This window comes from Populus nigra, chromosome 6, assembly GCF_951802175.1.
Source record: "Populus nigra chromosome 6, ddPopNigr1.1, whole genome shotgun sequence".
NCBI lineage: Eukaryota > Viridiplantae > Streptophyta > Magnoliopsida > Malpighiales > Salicaceae > Populus > Populus nigra.
In genome coordinates this window covers 2,462,236-2,482,319 of record NC_084857.1, presented here as the reverse complement: position 1 = coordinate 2,482,319, position 20,084 = coordinate 2,462,236, and the positions used below count along the sequence as shown (strand labels likewise).

The following is a 20,084-nucleotide window of genomic DNA, read 5'->3' as shown; positions in this document are numbered from 1 at the left end:
ATTATTTATCAGATAATTATTTTAATCTAAAAATAATTATTAGATAAGAAATCAATATATAATTTATATTATTTTTCAACACGGCTTCTCAAATAAAAACTCGACTTATATAGACTCATTTTATCTTATTTTTATCCAAAAAAAAGATAATGAGATTCAAACTCGTGATCACTTCGTTAATAAGGGTTTAATATCTTGTCAAATAAATCTTAACCTGAAAATTTAAGCTATTAAATGAGATTTTAATATATAATTTATATTATCTTTAGTATTATTTGATTCTTGTAGCAAAAAAATAAATAAAGTTGCAATCTTTTTGTATTATCCTATCGTTGGTGTCCTTAAAAATCGTAAATATGCTAGATATTGCATGAATATAATTTTATGTGTTTGATTTTGTGATATATTATACTTTTCATATATTTTTCCATTGAATATACATTTAAATGAATTTTAAAAAGAATATTTATTTTTCATATCAATATATTAAAATTAATAAAATTATACTATAAATTATTAATTTAATACAACTTTTTGGGCTACTTGCTTGAAGAAAACACACTGATCCATGTCTGCTCATCTGCTGATTGCTACAATCGGTATAGATATTTAGGTATTGTTTAGTAACGTGGCTGGCTTAAATGCTGTGGGGTAAAATTTTGATTTAAAAAAAAATTATGATTTTAATTTGCTAAATAAAAAAACTACTATCATGCTATAAAAAAAAATCTTTAGAATTTCCAAGTCATATCTTATGATTCGTGAACTGGACAAGACATGAACACCATGCATCATGCTTAGTTTATCTCGAAATGGGAAAAGGCTTGGTTGCCGACAGAGTCGTTACCATATGAAGAGATTATCTACTGGACGGTCCACACTTCTGATCAAAGTAAGAGATGTTTAGAAATATAATAAAAGTTATTTTAAAAAATATTTTTTATATAAATAAATATTATTTTTTTATTTTAAAATATTTATTTTTAACATCATTATATTAAAATGATTTGGCAATACTAAATAAAAAAAAATTTAAAAAAATAATTATCTAAAAAAATAAAACTCAATCTCAAACACTTCTAAGCGATCTAGTGTATTTTTTTTTTTTTAAGCAGTTGAAAAACTTTTTCATTCAAAAAATAATACTGTAAAGAAATATAAGCATAATATTTTTCAACGAATAAGACTATCATTACCTCAGCTGACTTGCAATGAAAAAAAAAATCTAAGGGAATTATTGTGTTTCTATTTGCACATTCATTGTAATAGTATAATTATAGATTTCCATTTTAATTATAAAAACCTTTGAAATATGAATGGGGCAATATTATATTTTCATCGTGATAGACATGTTAATCTTCTAACTATTTTTACAGTGAATTATCTTATTATCCTTAAAATAAATACTTTAAAGTTTTTTTTTATTTTTTAACATGGTAAAAATACTTAATTACGTTTAAAGAAAAAATACACAAACTATCTTCTCGGGTTTTTTTCATCATGTATTTTTTGTTAATATCAATTTAACCCGAGAATATTTTTGTATTTAAATAATTATTGAATATTATTGAAAAAAACTTGCATGTACCAATAAATGGGTGGCACGTGCAAGTTTGTTCACTGATAAAAAAATTACCTTCCAAGATAGCATTTGAATCCTCTTAGTATCCCTCTCCATGGTGCGGCAACGCGTATTGCCAACAGATCTCCAATGATGCCAACGAACTTTTCCTCTTTTTTTTTTCATTCTTTTCTCTTTGGTCCTCAATTTCAACGCTTACCGTTTCAAAATATCAACCTCGTCTTTCAACTTGTTATTCCTTCGTGTATGATTCATGTTTTTTTAAATACTATTTGTTTTATTTTATATAATTTGTCAAGGTTGGAATTCCTTTTTAATTTTATCCCCTTTATTTTTTTACTCTCACAGGCAAGGTCTTCAGTTTTTTATTGATATTGTTCTATGTTTTATAATTTTTTAAATTGATTTTTTTTAACAATTTTACTCCTTTAGTGCTTTTTTTCCTTAACAAGTTTGATATTTATTATCTTGATTGGCATTGTTTAAAAACCTTGACAAAATTTTAAAATTAATATCTTTTTATTTCATCTCTCGACATTAAATTTATTAGAAGCTGAATCTTTTTATTGAGTTCGGGTCTGTAATTTTACGAGTTGCAAGTTTTAAAAATTAACAAGAGTTTAGGAAGTTCGTCTAGTTTTTTTTTTCATTTTTTTCATTATATATTTGTTTAATTAGATACCAGACTCTGTTATTTTTATTTATTTGCTTTCAATGTATTTTTATATTAATTTTAAAAAAAGACCGAAGTTATCGTAATTCTTTTTATTTGTCATTCCTTATTGAAATTACTTTGATAACATTTTTTATTTTTTTAATTTCATCGTTTTACATTAGATTATTTATGAATTAATATTATTTTTCAACATCATCCATTAAGGTTGGAGTTTTTTTATGTCGGGTTTCGTGATTTTTTTTAATTTATTTTCTATTCATTTATCATGGTTCCATCACTGGGACTACAAGTTTGACGGGTTAATATGGTTTGACTAAATATATAAGTGGATAATTTTTTTTTTAAAAAATAATATCTACTACATTTTGCCCTTCAGCATTGAGTTATTATGTAAGTGAGCCTCATAATCTTTGATGGTTTGCATTTTATTGGGTTATATCATTTACATAACTCGGGTCATGTGGTTTTGTTGATTTATCTAGTTTGCTGGCTGTTCTTATTTTTACTTTTTTAAATTGATTTATTTTTCAATTTCATCTCTCGATGTTAAATTTATTTTGAACTATATATTTTTTTCATTTGTTTTTCATTGACTTGTCACGATCTCATGCTTGCATGTTTAGCGTGTTTACTTGAGTTTTTTATTTTTTATTATCTGTCTGGCTTAAATCAAAGATTCATTGCTTTTTTGTTTTGTTTTAATAGCTGTTTTTTTTTATAAGTTTCCATTTATTATTTTCTTTTTAATTATCAATTCTTTTTAAAAATGATATTTTTTTAATTTCATCTATCTACATTTAAATTATTATGAATTAAACCTCTTAACTGGGCTAGGGTCTGAGATTTCACGATTGCAGATTTTAAAGATTAACAAGAGTTTACGAGCTTCGCCTAGTTTTTTTTTTATAAAAAAAACTCATGTTTTTTCAATTTTTTACTATCATGTATTTGTTTAATTAGATACCGGGATGTATTATTTTTATTTATTTGCTTTTTATATATTTTTATATTAATTTTTAAAAATACCTAAATTATCTCAATTATTTTTATTTGTCGTTATTTGTTGAATTTTTTTTTAATTTTATCATTCAATATTAGATTAATCATTGATTAATATTATTTTTCAGTCTCATCCATCGAGGTTGGAGTTTTTGATACCGGGTTTCGTGATTTTCTTTAATTTATTTTTTATTCATGTATCATGATTCCACTACGAGCTTGATGAGTTAACCTAACTTGATATAGTATCTATTTGAAAATATCTTTTTTAAAAAATTAATATCGATTACATTTTGTCTTTAAATATATAATTATCTCGTGAGTGAGCTTCATAATCTTTGATGGTTTACGTTTTATCGGGTTATCTCATTTATATAACTTGGGTTTATGATTTTGTTGGCTTGCTTGATTTGCTAGTCATTTTTATTTTTTATTTTTTTTAATTTCATTTTATGTTGAATTTACTTCAACTAAATTTTTCTTTATTTGTTTTTCATTGACTTCTCCAGTCTCTTTCTTGCATATTTAGCATGCTTACCTGATTTGTTTTTTTTTTTTTCCATTTGACTGCTTAAATCATAGCTTCATTGTATATTTTTTTTTAATAATTGTTTTTTTAATAAATTCCCATTTATTCCTTTTTGTTTAATTATAAATTCTTTTACTACTAGATTAAAATATTTCCGAGTCATGTTGCGTTCCTTAATTATTTTTTTTAATCAATAAAAAAATTATTCCAGCCCTGCAATTTGGCACTGATGGAAAACATTAGCATCAATAGGAAAAATATTTATTATTTCCCAAAATTAGATTCATGATCAACACAACACAACACCACACAAAACAAAACCTCAGTTAGCAGTACCGGCTCAAAGTACATACTAGCACCCATCTGGCATATCGTCATCATCATCCACACCAAAACCACCAGCTCCTGACTGATCGATCAGCTCCACATCGTGGGTCCCTTATATTTAGCAAAGTACAGACATCAAATTACCCCCCCCCCCCCCACCCCCCGGTTAAACGCCTCTTTGAACTCCGTGCTTAAAGAAAGGGAAAATGAAAAAACGGCAACCCACACCACACACATCTCACAGTACTAATGTAAACGCCAATCTCGATATACACCACATCACTCTACTCTCCCCCTTCTCTTAAACTCTCACAAAGCCCACGCTAAGAAGCACAAACGCGCATACACACAAACGCGCACTCCCCCTCCCCCCCCCCCCCCTGAAAATCAGTTGCGGAGTGAGATCTCTCTGCCAGCATCAATCTCTCAACAGATAATCTTAAAAAAGGGACCAATCAAAGTCGTCCAGCAAATGAAGGCCCAAACTAAATCTATTAACCCTCTCCCCGGCTTTGAACACAAGAGGTACAGCTTAAATCCTCTCCTATCTCCTCTCACCACGCGTCACTTTCTTTCCTTTTCTTGCGATGATCTATCAAATCCCGGTCCCTCTGCTGCCGTGATTGAATTGAACTCCACCAGTAGACACATTTCCCTGATCGATCGCGTTAATAATTACTATTTCTTGACTGCTCTTTGACTTGGACTAGCTTGATTTATTACTCAGTTGATTTATGATCGAGTTTGATTTGTTTGAATTTTGATTACTGTCACAGTGTAATGCGTGATGTTTGGCTTAATTTAGGAATCAAGTGTGAAATGCGGTGTATTTTTTCAGTAAACTTGAGTGTGAATTGAGGTAATTTTGAGAGATATGGAGAGTAGATTTAGAGTTTTGATTGGAATTTGTTGTTGTTTAGTTTGAGTCAGCTAGATTTCGAGGTTTATTGCAGGTAAATTCTACTTTATTTTTTTAAAATTAAATTTGGCTTGATTGAGTTTTTCGATTTGTTATTTTAGAGTTATAATTATTATTTTTTGTATCTGATTGGCGGAAGTGTTTGTACGTATTTTTGTGATTTGTTCGTCATTGTGAATTTGCTTGAATTTTTATTGTGGAGGTGTTATGTTGTTAATAGATATCAATGTGGACAGGGATGCGTATGGATTTGCGGTGAGACCGCAGCATGTACAAAGATACAGAGAATATGCTAATATCTACAAGGTTTGTTTGCTTCTGTTATACTCTCTTTCTAATTTTGAACATTCCTATCCATGCCATTTATAAGATTAGTGAAAATATTGATAATTGAGGGCAGCGAATTTCCGAACCTTACCAGGACTGAAAAAATGAGGCTCGTCGTGTTCTATTCCTTATTGATCTGGATTTTTTTATCCAAAATTTAATTTATCTGCATTTCCTAATATTTTTTATGCAACCAAATGGAGCTTGAGAGAGCAGTCTCTTACCAAGGAGAATAGCTTTTTTTTTTTATGGGTTTTTCTGATGCACTTGTGATTTTAGGAGGAAGAGGAGGAAAGATCGGATAGATGGCAAACCTTCCTGGAACAGCAGGCAGATTCAGCTCGATTGCCAATGAATGGGATATCTTCTGAGAAAGATATCAAGGAATTGCATGCAGAAGCAAAAGAACAAGAGACCAGAAATGGCTCACAGAAGAACATTGAAGGAGTTGATATACGTGGTGAGAAACCTAGTTCTGATGTTTTACTGGAAAATGTTACAGAAAAGGATGAGAAACAGCCAGCAACCAGTAAAAAAACTCATAGGATCCAAATTTGGACCGAGATCAGACCATCCCTTCATGCCATTGAGGATATGATGAGTCTTCGCATCAAGAAGAAAGGCAATCAATCAAAAGACCAGCAAGAGACTAAAAGAGAAAGGATGGTACCTCCTTTTGAAGATGCTAAATCACCAAAAGGAGCACCTGAAGAAGATTCTGAAGATGAGTTTTATGATGTGGAAAGATCAGATCTGATTCAAGATGCACCTGCCAGTGACGGTGCCCCTGCCACAGGTACTGCTTCTGATGCACTGCCTCTAGAATCTTCATTTCCTTGGAAAGAAGAGCTGGAGGTCCTTGTACGCGGAGGAGTCCCAATGGCACTCAGGGGAGAGGTATATTCTGACTCTTTCCCCCCCCTCAAATTAAGTTCACTTCATGGTGTATAAGCTTCAAAATTGATTTATGCTCACAATTGTAGCTCTGGCAAGCATTCGTGGGTGCAAGGGCACGCCGAGTGGAGAAGTATTACCAGGATCTGCTTGCTTCAGAAACTAAATCCGGAAATCATGCAGACCAACAGTCAGACAGTAACACTAAAGGTTCAACTACTGACACTGTTTGTGTACAAGAGAAATGGAAAGGTCAGATCGAGAAGGTAATGACATGTAGAGTCTTTCAATTTAGAATGGGACCTACTTTCGTCTCTCTGGTATTCTCAATCCAAGTCACCAACCTATAAGTGGTTTCATATGCAGGATTTGCCTAGAACTTTCCCAGGTCATCCTGCATTGGACAATGATGGTAGAAATGCTCTGAGGCGATTACTGACAGCATATGCTCGACATAACCCCTCCGTTGGGTACTGTCAGGTAATTGAAAACTTATGGTACTCAATGAAATCAACTATTGTCATTCAAGGCTTGGCCTGCCAGTTCACTGAAAAAAGAGAGAAAGGAAATTACATCTGGAGGTGTGTGATGAATTATGTGACACTCCTGAAGAAGATGAAAAATCTACAACAAAGCTGTGAATAAGAACAATTTGCGTTCTAACAAATTTTTGGCCAACGTCTTAAAATTTCTCATTATAAATTCAGCAGACGCAAATGAGATGATTGGCCAAAAGCAAGCAATTCCTGAATGCTCTAGATGAATTTTTTATTATAATTGTCAGCATGAAATCATTTTGAACAATAACGCCATCATTAACCGGAGATATTATACATGTAGTGAAAATTATCATCAATTTAAAACTCAAAATCACAAATATATGATATTAAAGTCCAGGCAGTACACTAATTGCAAAGATAAGCTTGCAATTGCAACAGCCTATCGCTGTTACTTTCAGCTAAGTTAAAAGAACTATTATAACTTTGAAGTACAATTTTCTCTCAACTTATGAGATATATTCGAATAAAGAAGATACTATTAGATAAGACAGAACTTACAACATCAAAAATGTGATTGGACTGCGTTATACTGTCAGTGCAAACAAATTTAACCCAAAGAAACAAGTAATTCAACTTCAATAACTCTGGTATTTTTATGTGCCATTGAATTCTAATGTGTTGTTGGGTTCAATATGTGTGCAGGCCATGAATTTTTTTGCTGCCTTGTTACTACTTCTGATGCCTGAAGAAAATGCCTTTTGGTAGGTCTTGAAATTTAGTTGACATTATATATCTTTCCAATTTGATAGTCTTTGTATTTAGAAGAGTTGAGCTGTGGTTGGGATTATATATTTTTCCAATTTGATAGTCCTTGTATTTAGAAGAGCAGTGCTGTAGTTTTGTATTGGAACATGACAGGGAACACTGTTTTTGGATTTATATTTTGTATTGACATTGCTGTGCTTCTAAATTTTGGTTTTATTCGCAGGACACTGATGGGTGTTATTGATGACTATTTTGATGGCTATTACTCAGAGGAAATGATAGAGTCACAGGTAGTGCTTACAATAAATCTGCCTTTCTGTATATATGTGCCTTTTACTCTTGCAAGACACGTGAATGACACTGAGATCAGTGGGCGGACATTGATAAGTATCTGATCAGCTGTTCCATTTGTCAGGTTGACCAACTTGTTTTTGAGGAGCTGGTGCACGAAAGGTTTCCGAAATTGGGTTTGTTCCATTCCTCATCATTTATACACTCATAAGTTTTCTTTGATGATGCTTCCTCAGTGAGTTCTTATGCCAAGTTTACTTTTGGTGCAGTCAACCATCTTGATTACCTGGGAGTGCAAGTTGCTTGGGTTACAGGGCCATGGTTCCTTTCCATATTCATGAATATGCTACCATGGGAAAGTGGTCAGGTTTTACACTTTTAGATATGAACTTAAGTTTGTCTAACATTGCATGATAAAGTTTTTCACTTCAACATTGGCAGTATTCCTAATTTCTTCATTCGTATTCTCATGGCATTGTGCCCTAGTTACAAGATTGACATCTGACGGCTTTCTTCTGACTTCAGTTCTCCGAGTCTGGGATGTCCTCCTTTATGAAGGAAACCGTGTCATGCTATTTAGGACAGCACTTGCTTTGATGGAGTTATATGGTACTGAAAAATGATGTTGTGTTATTTTTAACTGTGCAGACAATAACTTGGTTTTTCAATCATGAAGAGATGCTGTTATAATTTCTGGAACTTAATTTGGTTCAGTTTTTTTGTAGGCCCTGCATTAGTTACCACTAAGGATGCTGGAGATGCAGTTACTTTACTACAGTCACTGGCAGGCTCAACATTTGATAGCAGTCAACTTGTCTTCACAGCCTGCATGGGTTACCAAAATGTAAATGAAACCAGATTACAAGAGCTGAGAAATAAGCATCGGCAAGCTGTTATAACTACAGTTGAGGAAAGAACAAAGGGGCTTCAAGCTTGGAGGGATTCTCAGGGTCTGGCAACTAAGCTATATAATTTCAAGCATGATCCTAAGTCATTACTGATGGAAACAAATAAACAGACTAGTGGTGAATTATCTCGTTCAGAGTCTGGATCCACCAATGCAGATGAAGTTCTTATTAGCTTGACAGGGGACACAGAAATAGATAGTGTTCCAGATCTTCAAGATCAGGTAGGTAAACATTTACCCCCTTTTCTCGAGCATAATCTTTTCCTCAATGCATAATTTTTACTAATTTAATGATGATTGGCTATCATGATGTTTATCAACAGAATCCCCTTGGTCAAAGACTGCATATTTTTTTGTTTGTAGTGAAGAAGAAACTGTAGAAATGTAAAATATATAGATCATCCTTCTTTTAAGTTTACCCTTCTCTACTAAAGTCTTTTAGTTACTCCAGCTTGACCTTGATTGCAAAAATTGTTCTTGGAATGGAGTGGGCATATTTTTTAAGCCATACGGGGGGAAAACATTATGGGCTTTGCTCTGATTGGAATGATGTGCTGGAAGATAATTATTTAAACACTGGCATATAGACTTTTGGAGCAGTCATGTGACTCCTCTCTATTGAAATGTAACCTCTGGAGAAACTACTGGGGAGGGAAATGTGTATTGTTGATCTAGAGGTTCTTGATCAGAGCTGATTTGAACCAATTTGTTGTATTTTAAAACATCATGCTTCCAACCAGCAAAGTTCAAACTGGACATGCTGATTATATGCTAAACTTGTATGTGCAGTTGCTTCATTATCAAGTGTTTTCATTTACGGATGGGACTGGGTTGGGTTTTTATTTAGGTTTATTTTGCACTCCCCTTTGTTATCTTGTTCATGGCAACCATCATGAAACTTGGAATTTATATTCCATTCTTTAATGACATTAATACAAGTTTAGGTGATCTAGTCTTTAAATTTTAGATTGTGAAGTGCAGTTCTATTGTCATGCCGCTTCTTTGATTACTAATATATGAATTACATGCAGGTAGCGTGGTTGAAGGATGAACTGTGCAAGTTGCTAGAGGAGAAAAGATCTATTGTACTCAGGTTAGCACTTTTCCAATTCAATTGTCCTTAGGTGCCTTTCTGTTGAGTGACTTAGTACCATTTTGGCTGCTGAGTGCTATACTATTAACAAATAATTGCACTATTCCGTTCATTGCAATATTTGTTTAGTGATTGTAACGAAGGTGATACATTGATTCACCTTCACTCTTCAATGTGCATTTCACGAGTAAGATAGAATAGCAAGTCTATTCCCTAAGTTAGTACGAGGATGCACGAGGGTTGGCTAGGGTAGGTGCAAAACTGCTGTTACTTATGTTATATTAAATTGGCTGCTTTTCTGAAACGTTATAATTTATGAGCTATGCAGGAGAATCTTGCATAGAGTGAGCTGAGGGTCTGAACATAGGACTCAGGTTCAAAGCTAGCGCTTGCGTCATAACTATCCCACTAGTTCAAAGCTAGCACATGCTTTGTGACTATCAACTAGCTATTTTGATCTCCAAAATATAGCTTTTGTGTGGATGGAATTCGCAGTTCGCACATGACTAGATCTTTTAAACATTCCCAAATAAATAGCGCAAAGCTTTAGAATAGGTGAGTTTTTCGTTCCAATAAAGAAAAAGAAAGCTGAGTTTTGTATGGGCACCATGTCTCTGGCAGCGTGAAAAATGCTACATTTTTGTCTTCAAGTGGCACTCTTTTGGAAACAACAATAATAACAAAATTATTCTCCCAGTGGCAGTCTTTTGAGAAAAAAAAAAATTCTGTAGTCGTCTGCAGAGTTTGATGTAGAGTCACTGTGTAAGTAGTCAAATTGTTTTCCAATAATATTGCATTTAATTCTGTTAATTTCAATTCTTTGTTAGAGCTGAGGAGTTGGAGACAGCTTTGATGGAGATGGTCAAGCAGGATAATCGGCGGCAATTGAGTGCTAGGGTATGTCCAGACTTTCTTCTTCTTTAAATGAGAAATGGTTGATCTTCTTGCAAGGCCCAGGGAATTGAAATTACCCAAAAACCACAGTTATTCTGCATTATTTTTAGTTCCCTTCTCAAGCGATTTCACATTGTAGTTAGAATCTGCTTCATTTTATGCCTATTCCCCATGAATGATGGTAGTAATAAGGTAAATTATGATCATGCAGTGGTTAGTGTTGGATTGGACATTAGGCTGCAATGTTATGCAATATGCAGTTAATCAGTTATTAAGCCGGATGAGTCCTTTCTGGCTAGCCTTGATTATATGTTGTATTACATTTTGATCTTCTTCTGATCTTCAGGTTGAACAGTTAGACCAAGAAGTTTCTGAGCTGCGGAGGGCTCTTGCTGATAAGCAAGAACAAGAAAATGCCATGCTGCAGGTTATTTTTTGCTTCGCGTCAATCAATTCATTTTGGGAAGATTGCATCTTCTCTTCTCTCTAATCTTGGATTGTTCTTTTCTTGATACTAGCTCACTTTCAACTTATGTAGGTCTTAATGCGGGTGGAACAAGAGCAAAAGGTAACTGAAGATGCTCGCATATATGCTGAGCAAGATGCGTCAGCACAGAGATTTGCTGCTCAAGTGCTTCAGGTTTATAATTTCTTGCTCTATTCTTTAATTTCATATTTTATATGTAATTTGCATTCAAATAAAAGTCTTAACAGTTCTAAGATGATGTGTGTGATGTTCCTGACCTGCATGCAGGTCAAACATGCCGATTATGCTAGTCAATGCTTGACTCATTTATGTTCATTGGAGCTAGAACACATAAATAATGCAATTATATCAAATTTATCGTTGTATCAACTATTAGGAACTTGTGATGAATCCTTTTCTACCCCAGTTCTGGAAGGTAGTGCTTTTATATGAAGGTTTAAGTTAGAATTTTGCATAAAAGTAGGAACAGCACTCTTTCTATATGTTAGAATAGATGTAGAACACTCGATATGATTGAGAATATCCTTTCTACCATAATACCTTGCCCTATTGAGTAGTTGTGCTCCCTCTCCACCAAGAAGCGCACCAGAGCCCTTGATGTCACTCTTTAATTGATCTGTTCTCATCTTGACATTCTATGTCTCTTCCTTTCACTATTCACTCCAACAACTATATATATGCAGGAAAAGTATGAACAGGCCCTTGCGTCACTTGCTGAAATGGAGAAACGAATGGTTATGGCAGAATCAATGTTGGAGGCCACCTTGCAGTATCAATCTGGTCAACTTAAAGCACAACCTTCTCCACGGTGTGTAGTCAATTTTACTAGTGCCAAAAGTTTCTCATACCTTTGTGCTGTCCTAGTTTTCTTGTTTACAGGGTTTAATCCTCCACCATTCCTTGAATTGTATTGGGTAATGTTTACTTTGATTTATCACTGGGTTTGGTTTGGTATATGCAAAAATGGAGTGGGGTGGAATGAACATAATGGGATGAGCAGGTTGTTCTAATGCTAAAGAGGTGCTTTTTCAATGCTGACAAATAAGCTCTATTTGAATCTTATCATCTCCCTGTTCATCCCCAGGGTTTGGCATGCATTCATGAGCAGCACTGTATGTGGCTTATTCCATGCATGAAGTAATGTCTGTTTTACATGCATATTTTACCTACTTGGATGATATTGGTGCTTATAAGAAACATAAATTTTCTTTGTAGATCTTCACATCTAGATTCACAAACACGTGGAAATCAAGAGCCTGCACAAGATATACCTGCGAGAAAGATTGGTTTACTGGCTCGGCCGTTTGGACTTGGATGGCGTGACCGAAACAAGGTTCAATTTCATTGTTTTATTGCTCCCTTAAATTCATGAATGCTTTCATCATCTACACATTGCAGTGTACAGGTAAATAGGATTATAATGTGTCTGTTTGGGAATGCCCTCAGTCATTCTGATTATTTGTTACTCTGCTTTGTTTTCTTTGTCAAATGGTGGAGTAAAAAGGAGAGTTAGTTGCCTAGCCCCTGCAGGATCTCTCTTAGATCTCTGGTGTGATAAGATCTCTGGTGTGATACCCCCAAGAGGGTTTACCCCCGTCTGTGTATTTGTTTCAACTGTCTTTTTTTACCGTGGCTAAAATATTGCCTGGTGGAGCTAATTACCAGCATCTTTTTTTTGTGTTTGTGTTGTGGACCATAGTGCCTGGCCTTGTATTTATTTTCTGAGAGAGTCATCTGTTGGCTGTTTTTAACTAAAGTTGCTATTTTTTCTCATGAAACAAAAGTTAACGTTGCTGATTCGGATTGAACTCAACAGGGGAAACCCGCTACTGTTGAGGATGCAAGTGATGATAAGCCTTCGAATGAGGTGCAGAATCCAAGTGTTGAGCAGGAAACTAATGGCATTTCAGCACACGACAAGGAATAGAGAACTGCAGATTTACTATAATGATAGGTAGATCTTGAAATCTCCTGCTTGTTGGGTTGGTAGATATTTTTTGTGTGCGAATGCAAGTTCTCAGGCAGGGTGTAGATTAGTATCTGTCTTTGTTTTTACAGCCATTGTAGAGCCCATTGCCATTAATTATTTGCTCATTAAACAATAACATTAGTTTAGAGGCGAAGAGAATGTAAGAAGAAACATGATATCATTAGTGAAACAATTGTATAAATCTTACATTGGTTGGCTGGCAGTTAAGTTCATTTTGGTGAAATATGAAGGAAACGTGTCAGTTGCTACAACTATATGCAATATTTTTTAAAGCATTCTTGAGCTAAGCTGAAAATTCCTTGTTTACTCGAGTGTATGTCATGTTTTACTGATAAACAAACAAACTCAAAAGGTGGGCCAAATAAGCTCGCACGCCAGTTCCAAGTCATCAGATAATGTCTTTTACAAGACTTTGGATCCAGATATCTTTGTTCCCTGACCTTCTTTTGTTGCTTTATTTTGCTTGTTCTTCGTAAAGTATAGAGGTCCAAGCCCATGGCTATTGACAGAAAATGAATGAAGGTTGGGTAAGGGTTGAACTTTCGTTTCAGGACAATTTCACGACTGAGGTGTTCTGACATCCAGAGGAAAGGTTAGGAGTTAGGATTCGGTTTTGTTATAGAGAAGGAACATAGATGAAAGTAAGTGATTTGCTTTAAACACTGGAGTTGATAAGAGTAAGAAGTTTAGGAAAAAAGAGCCGAATTGCATGGGGGATTGCTTTTGTTCAAAGGAAGAGCGGGGAAACTCAAGTTATGGCAGGCGGGAGAGGCGATTCCTCCAAACAAATATGATCAGAACCTTGCTAAGTTGGATTTACATATTGTATTTTCCTGTTAGTCCGTCACGCCCATATTCCAAAACCACATGTTCAAAGTGCCAGATCCAAAAGAAGTCACCCCTGAGAGATAGATCAATTCCAAAGATTTTGGGCAAATCAGGAGGATGTATGCATAAAAAAAAACATAGGCAAGGAGCAATTCCAAGCAACTAGAGCAGACTTTTATCAAGGCCGCACGAGTTTCTATTACGAATGAGATTTAGATACAAGGCCCAAAGCTCAATTGGACATGAAAAATTTTTGTAAAGGGGTAGAAGACTGGGAACAAATAATGATAATCGTAAGGCCGAAACGAACTTACAAAAAGGAGGAAGAAGAATTTTCTATTACAGCATTTGTGTCTGGCACCGCTACACCTGGACTGGTGCAGAATTTGATCGACAAGAACCATCGCAAACGCAGCCAACAACTGCATATCTAATCCTCTGATCTCTGAATCATGGATAGAAATTTGTTCGGGTGAATCATCCTGTGTTCCCGTGGTTTGCAGGGAGATAGCAGTCTAAGATTGGTTTCCAAGGTTTGAACCATCCTTAGACAACTGTTCCTGCTAAATCTCTACCCTACCACTTCATTGTTCCCTTCTAGTTCCAGGAGTAGAAGGGCCTGTGCGAGAGCCCTGGACTGGCTGGGTCTCTGGATCATACTTCTGGGAAGCAAGATAAGAAAGTGCTGTGACTACATCAGCTATAATGGGTCGCATATTAGGCTGTTCTTGAACACACATTGCAGCAACAGCAAGAGCTTGATACAAGCCCCTCATTGGATAGTGGCCTTGGAGTAATGGGTCAGCCATCTGCGCAAATTTTCTCCGATCTTTAAATAACGGTCGTGCCTGCAACACGGGATGAATTAGATGGATACACTTAAGTAGCTTCATGACAAGAACTTGTATTCTTGGTGATCAGTTCCTAACTAGCTGGTGTGACAGCAACAGCATAGCAAATCTGAAATGCAGAAATAATACTGACTAGCTAAATATGAAACACTGACTAAGTTTATTGTGTGAAGCGGATGGATCCTAGGGATAACAATTTCATCCAAATTCGATGGATATCCACCCATCTAAATGGGTAGAAGTTTTATGGATAGTTGCTATTTTGAATCAGACATGGATATCTAAAATTCTTTCCAAATGGATAAAGGATAGGTTATAGATATTATCAAACCCAACCCAAAATAAATATATAATGTAAAATAATTATGGTTTTTCAATTCAGTATAATATACACATACCCCAATATTAACATTATACACATGTATAATATTTATTAGATCCCCATTGCTATAAGTATATATTATTTTTTATTTTATGTTGAGTAATACATAGTATTTGGGTAAGGAATATTGGAATGGATATCATAGAGTATAGATATTCAAATTTCTTACTTATGGATAAGGGATAAAATAGGGGTATAAGTATTGGTTTTGGGTATGGGTATGGGTATGGTTTAGGCCCTAAGCCTAAGGATCGGCATTCGGCAGCAGTTCTCGTCACATAATCCTGGACTCAAAAAACCAAAATAAAATAAAATAATAATAAGAAGGAGAAGAAGAAGAAGACCAAAGGTACATGGATTCATGGTTGCTGCAGCACGTATTTATTTAAGTGAGGCATCTATACAGGAAGGATGAGAATATCAGTGCAGGAGGACATGGATAGCTTTCTTACCCATGCAACCAAGTTATGCTCCCCAGCGGCTCTTGAATTATCAATAGCTTTCCTCCCAGTAATAATCTCAAGGAGAACAACACCAAAGCTATAAACATCTGATTTCAGAGTAAGCTGACCTGTCATTGCATATTCAGGTGCACAATATCCATAGGTTCCCATCACTCTGGTGGATACATGTGTCTCGTCACCAACAGGACCCAATTTCGCCAGGCCAAAATCAGATAGTTTGGGATGATAACCTTCACCAAGTAAAATGTTTGAGCATTTCAAATCACGGTATATAACAGGGGGGTTAGCACTGTCATGCAAATACTCCAAGCCTTTCGCAGCACCAGCAGCTACTTTCATTCTTGTATTCCAGTCAAGTCGTTTTTTATCAGGTGGCAGGTCTGAAATATAAGCATATAAGAAGGAAAATTGCTGAAGCTTTGCTACATGAAATCTTTATCAAGCCACTGCAGTGATTAAACAAGAAATGTGAATCTAGAACAGATATCTTCGCTGCAACCATGTAGTTTCTGCACCTCACCTGCCATCAATCTCATTCGACTTGTTTAAATGTAATGGACAAAAAAAAAACCCTAAACTTTTTTGCGGCCTAATTATCTAGAAATCAAAGATTTGGTACCATACCATGTAGATGGTCTTCCAGGGATCCTAATGGCATGTATTCATAAACCAAAAGTCTCTGATCTCCATCAGCACAATAGCCAATCAAGTTAACGAGATTCGGATGGTGGAGTAGGCTCAACATCAATACTTCAACAAGGAACTCTCTATTCCCTTGCAGCCCATTACGATCAAGTTGCTTGATAGCTACAACCTACACAATCCAAAGGACATGGTTAAGGTCTTACCACAAACCTGTTGCAAACGGTCAAAACTGAATGCATTAAAAAGAGATTAAATGCTAACAATTAAGAGATTATTTTGAGCTAAACAAAGAACAAACACAGCAGAAAAGAGGTATCAAAGAACAAACACAGCAGAAAATAAATATATTTAACTTTTACTCCAGTTAAAAGCACACTGCTTTTGCAGGGAGTTCTTCACAAACTTTCACTTTTGGTGAAACATGCACCTTATAATTCCCATATTTCTTTGGGCACTTTTATGCCTTCCAAAATAATGAAGACTACAAAGAAAAACTTGTCTGTAGATGTTGCTTTTATTTCCAGTTACCTTCCTGTTTGCTTTACATTATAGATAAATGTTTTGGATAAAAAAGCAGCCACCAGTAGAGATCAAGTATACATTAAGAAGCAATGCATGCTACCTAGAATGCCTTTAATAAGCTTGCAACAATGATCTCCTAGATTAGTGGAAGGGGCAGCAGAGATTCTGCTGTAGGTTTTGACTTTCAAGATCCAGTGGCGAGGTGGAAGCGGACATAGATGAACATGTGGGGATTTGCTGGGTGATTGAGGGCCCTGTGGAATGGTTGTAATGTGAGGTTCTGGTACTTGAGTTCTGATGGTGGTGACAACAGTGGCTAGAGATTGATCATAATACAGGCAAAGTGATAGTGAGGCAGGACACTGGTGGGGTAAGGTGACCATCATGGCATGAACAAAGTAGCGACAAGGCAGAACTGTTTTTCGTTCCAGGCAACAATGATCATGGCATGAGATGCAAGGCAGTTCAAAATAACATGTGAAGCTGCAACTTCAGTCTTGGCCAGGTATGGTTTGCTTTCTCTTCTAAGCAGTATCAGTGCTTGTTTCTCCTTTTTTGTTCTTTGCCCTTAGTATTTTTTTTTTCATTGCTTAAAATGCACTCTCAATGCCTTTTGTCTACTACTACTATTGTTTTTAAAACATGTGCTGAGGAACTTTCTATAAAATAACACTGGTTTTGGCAGAACTGGAAAAATTTTCATGACTGCTAGAATCCAATAAGTTCAACCAACCTGATTGGTACTCTCCAATCTCCCTTTATATACTCTGCCAAAACCTCCTTCACCCAAAAGACAATCTGCCCTGAAGTTCTTTGTTGCATTTGCCAGTTCACGAAATGTGAATGTATGTGCTGCAATGTATTCAGAGCCTCCATCCTTAGAAGCCTCCTTCACATCCAGTGCCATATTTGACTTTGTTTTATCTGGAATGCAATCAATATGATTTTTTTTTTATTGAATGTAGAAGAGCAAGATATGGTACATACTATTACATCAGCAAACATAAAGGATTCTTGACAATTGATAACATTTCATCGCGTCATTAAGAGTTTAGAAAGAAAATGAAGAATCGCAAAAGAGAAAACAGGCATTCAAGAAGGATCTGAGCTTGGATTTTCCCAGTCATACAAGACAAGAAAACGATCGAGCTCCATTACAAGTATTGCGCATTGCTTCCGTATGCAACACCAGTTATCCAACTATAACGGAACTGTAAACAGTTTCTGAACTAAGTGGATGCTGACGAATTCTTTTAAGGAAATTTGACCTCGACATTTAGATGACTTGCCTTTTATTCAAGCATGCAGGAATAAAAAAGAAAAAGAAAAAAGAAGTATACACCTGTACAACCACTGTAATGTTAATTAACCTACCTTTTACAATTAGCATGGAACAAAAGTGTGATTAACTTCTTAAAAATGAGGATTTCAAAATATAAAAAAAAACATGGATAAGTGATTGAACCAACTCGGAAAATTACAAATCCAACAAAACTTTAATTAATACATAATTTACAATCAAAGTGGCAAAGGCAAGAGGTATTAATAAAATTCAGCTTCATTAATTACCTGATTTCTTGAATTTGACGCTACGAGCAACTGTTTAAGGTAAATCGTTGCTGAATCGATCCCGGTAGTACTAACAATCATTTTAAGCTGGTTTACACTACTTGTAATTATGGAAACTCGTCATGCCCACAAAGTCATTATCATTCGATTAGGCTTCGAAATAAACCACATTAGTCTAAACAAGAGCTAAACATGTGCCACAGAGAAACATCAATCTCAAATCTTATCCTCCGTGACCAATCCAGATCAATACATATTCCAAACCCGTAAAAGATTGCTTCACACAATTATGCAAACGGCGTACCATTAATCAATTCAAATCATTTTTCATGGCAACAAAATGCATGACAATCAGTCCAAGAAATATTAACTTGATACTGGGCATATGACAAAAAAAAAAAAATCTAAACTTTCAAGCTTTATGGTGACTTTCATTGAAATACCTGAAGATGATGGGATCTGATCATCAGGCTTCTTGTTACTGGCATTTTTTCTGGACTTTCCAGCACAAGAAAAGCAACCCATTTTAGTCCCTCTTTCTCTCTCACTGCAACGAGTATTACCTCGCAGAGAGAGAGGGGGGGCGGAAGCAGACCAAACACCGCTTGGGATAGAGAGAGAGTGTGCTTATGTCTTCAGTTCAGAGAGAGGGTTATTCTGGTATATATCATTTCATTCCCGTGTCTTTTTGCAGCTGCGTCCTTCTGTCTTGCCAATTTATGAATGGTAACTCAAACTTTCTATATTCTCTCAAATTCCCTTTGTTGACAAGTCTCAGTTCATTCCCATGCTTCTCGAGGGTCTTGTTTTCAGATCACGGAGATTTTACTGGATTTCAATTTTAGATTTTAATTAGTACAGGTGCTTTAGATATATTGTATAATACTCTGCATGAAATATGTTTGTAAATATATATATATATAACAATTTGTTTTCACCACAACATGAAATCTTAATTACTGTATTCGTTAAAATGTATAATTTTTTTCTGAAAAACTAAATAAAATAATTTTAAATTGTAATAATATATATATATATATATATATAAGTATTTTCCTTCACGTAGACTGATTTATCAAATGATTGCTCATTTTACATAATTTTTTTAAATTGAGGAAATTGACTATCATGGGTGCTATAGGGATGTGTAGTATTGATGGCTGTATCATAAATACATGATATTTTAAAATTAGACATGGAAAATTATTTATATACAATAAAGTTATATTAAAGATTCGTATAAACTGATATGTTAATGACAGGTGAAAGGTGGTTACGTGGAGGTTTCAAGAATATTAGATGTTTAATAAATTATAAAATAATAGTCGTCACGTCGGTTAGTGTGATTTGTTTCCATAACAGCTTTTCAGGATTTTGAATTTCCATGTTTTTATTGAAAAAAACTAAATTACTATTGGCTTGTAAACGTACTGTTAACTACTTGGGCGGGCATGGATGTAATTTTACTCATTTCCAATACCAAGCTGCACGGTGGAATGCTCATCCTTTATTCTTTTTTTATTTTTCTTTTTTTTTTAATTCTCACCCCCTGTGAGAAAACCACACAACCGGGTCACATGTTGTTGGTGTTTAAAACAAAACTCAAGCTTCCATAACTGCGATAATTCCAACGTTGTACACCT

At 34.9% G+C, this 20,084-nt stretch overlaps 2 protein-coding genes across 3 annotated transcripts; one reads left to right on the top strand and one right to left on the bottom strand.

The window, feature by feature from the left end:
- The first annotated feature begins 4,287 nt into the window (after positions 1-4,287).
- LOC133697816 (uncharacterized) lies at positions 4,288-13,431 on the top strand. The gene is made up of 18 exons (XM_062120611.1): positions 4,288-4,638; positions 5,269-5,338; positions 5,639-6,256; positions 6,343-6,519; positions 6,620-6,733; positions 7,456-7,514; positions 7,742-7,808; positions 7,934-7,985; positions 8,079-8,171; positions 8,335-8,418; positions 8,535-8,942; positions 9,752-9,809; positions 10,637-10,706; positions 11,050-11,130; positions 11,242-11,343; positions 11,874-11,998; positions 12,406-12,523; positions 13,007-13,431. The coding sequence occupies exons 1-18, from the start codon at positions 4,586-4,588 to the stop codon at positions 13,115-13,117; spliced, it is 2,460 nt and encodes an 819-aa protein (XP_061976595.1). The 5' UTR covers positions 4,288-4,585; the 3' UTR covers positions 13,118-13,431.
- A 729-nt stretch (positions 13,432-14,160) lies between these two features.
- LOC133697818 (probable serine/threonine-protein kinase PBL7) lies at positions 14,161-19,098 on the bottom strand. Of its 2 annotated transcripts, none has more exons than XM_062120617.1 (5): positions 18,885-19,098; positions 17,606-17,796; positions 16,330-16,519; positions 15,694-16,085; positions 14,161-14,856 (listed from the first exon to the last, which is right to left on the bottom strand). In XM_062120617.1, exons 1-5 carry the CDS (start codon positions 18,964-18,966, stop codon positions 14,593-14,595), a joined length of 1,119 nt encoding a protein of 372 aa, XP_061976601.1. In that variant the 5' UTR covers positions 18,967-19,098; the 3' UTR covers positions 14,161-14,592. The 2 variants fall into 2 exon arrangements, with proteins under 2 accessions (XP_061976601.1, XP_061976602.1); XM_062120618.1 differs by lacking the exon at positions 18,885-19,098 and adding an exon at positions 18,442-18,867.
- Positions 19,099-20,084: the final 986 nt, after the last annotated feature.

Bases quoted from the DNA above. Each gene is read 5' to 3' on its own strand.
- LOC133697816 (XM_062120611.1), top strand. From the start codon at position 4,586: ATGAAGGCCCAAACTAAATCTATTAACCCTCTCCCCGGCTTTGAACAC. The intron at 4,639-5,268 runs GTACAGCTTAAA...CAATGTGGACAG, and splicing joins CCCGGCTTTGAACACAAGAG to GGATGCGTATGGATTTGCGG. The intron at 7,809-7,933 runs GTAGTGCTTACA...TCCATTTGTCAG, and splicing joins AGGAAATGATAGAGTCACAG to GTTGACCAACTTGTTTTTGA.
- LOC133697818 (XM_062120617.1), bottom strand. From the start codon at position 18,966: ATGGGTTGCTTTTCTTGTGCTGGAAAGTCCAGAAAAAATGCCAGTAAC. The intron at 16,520-17,605 runs GTTGGTTGAACT...TGGATTGTGTAG, and splicing joins GATTGGAGAGTACCAATCAG to GTTGTAGCTATCAAGCAACT. The intron at 14,857-15,693 runs GTAAGAAAGCTA...CCCGTGTTGCAG, and splicing joins AGCATAACTTGGTTGCATGG to GCACGACCGTTATTTAAAGA.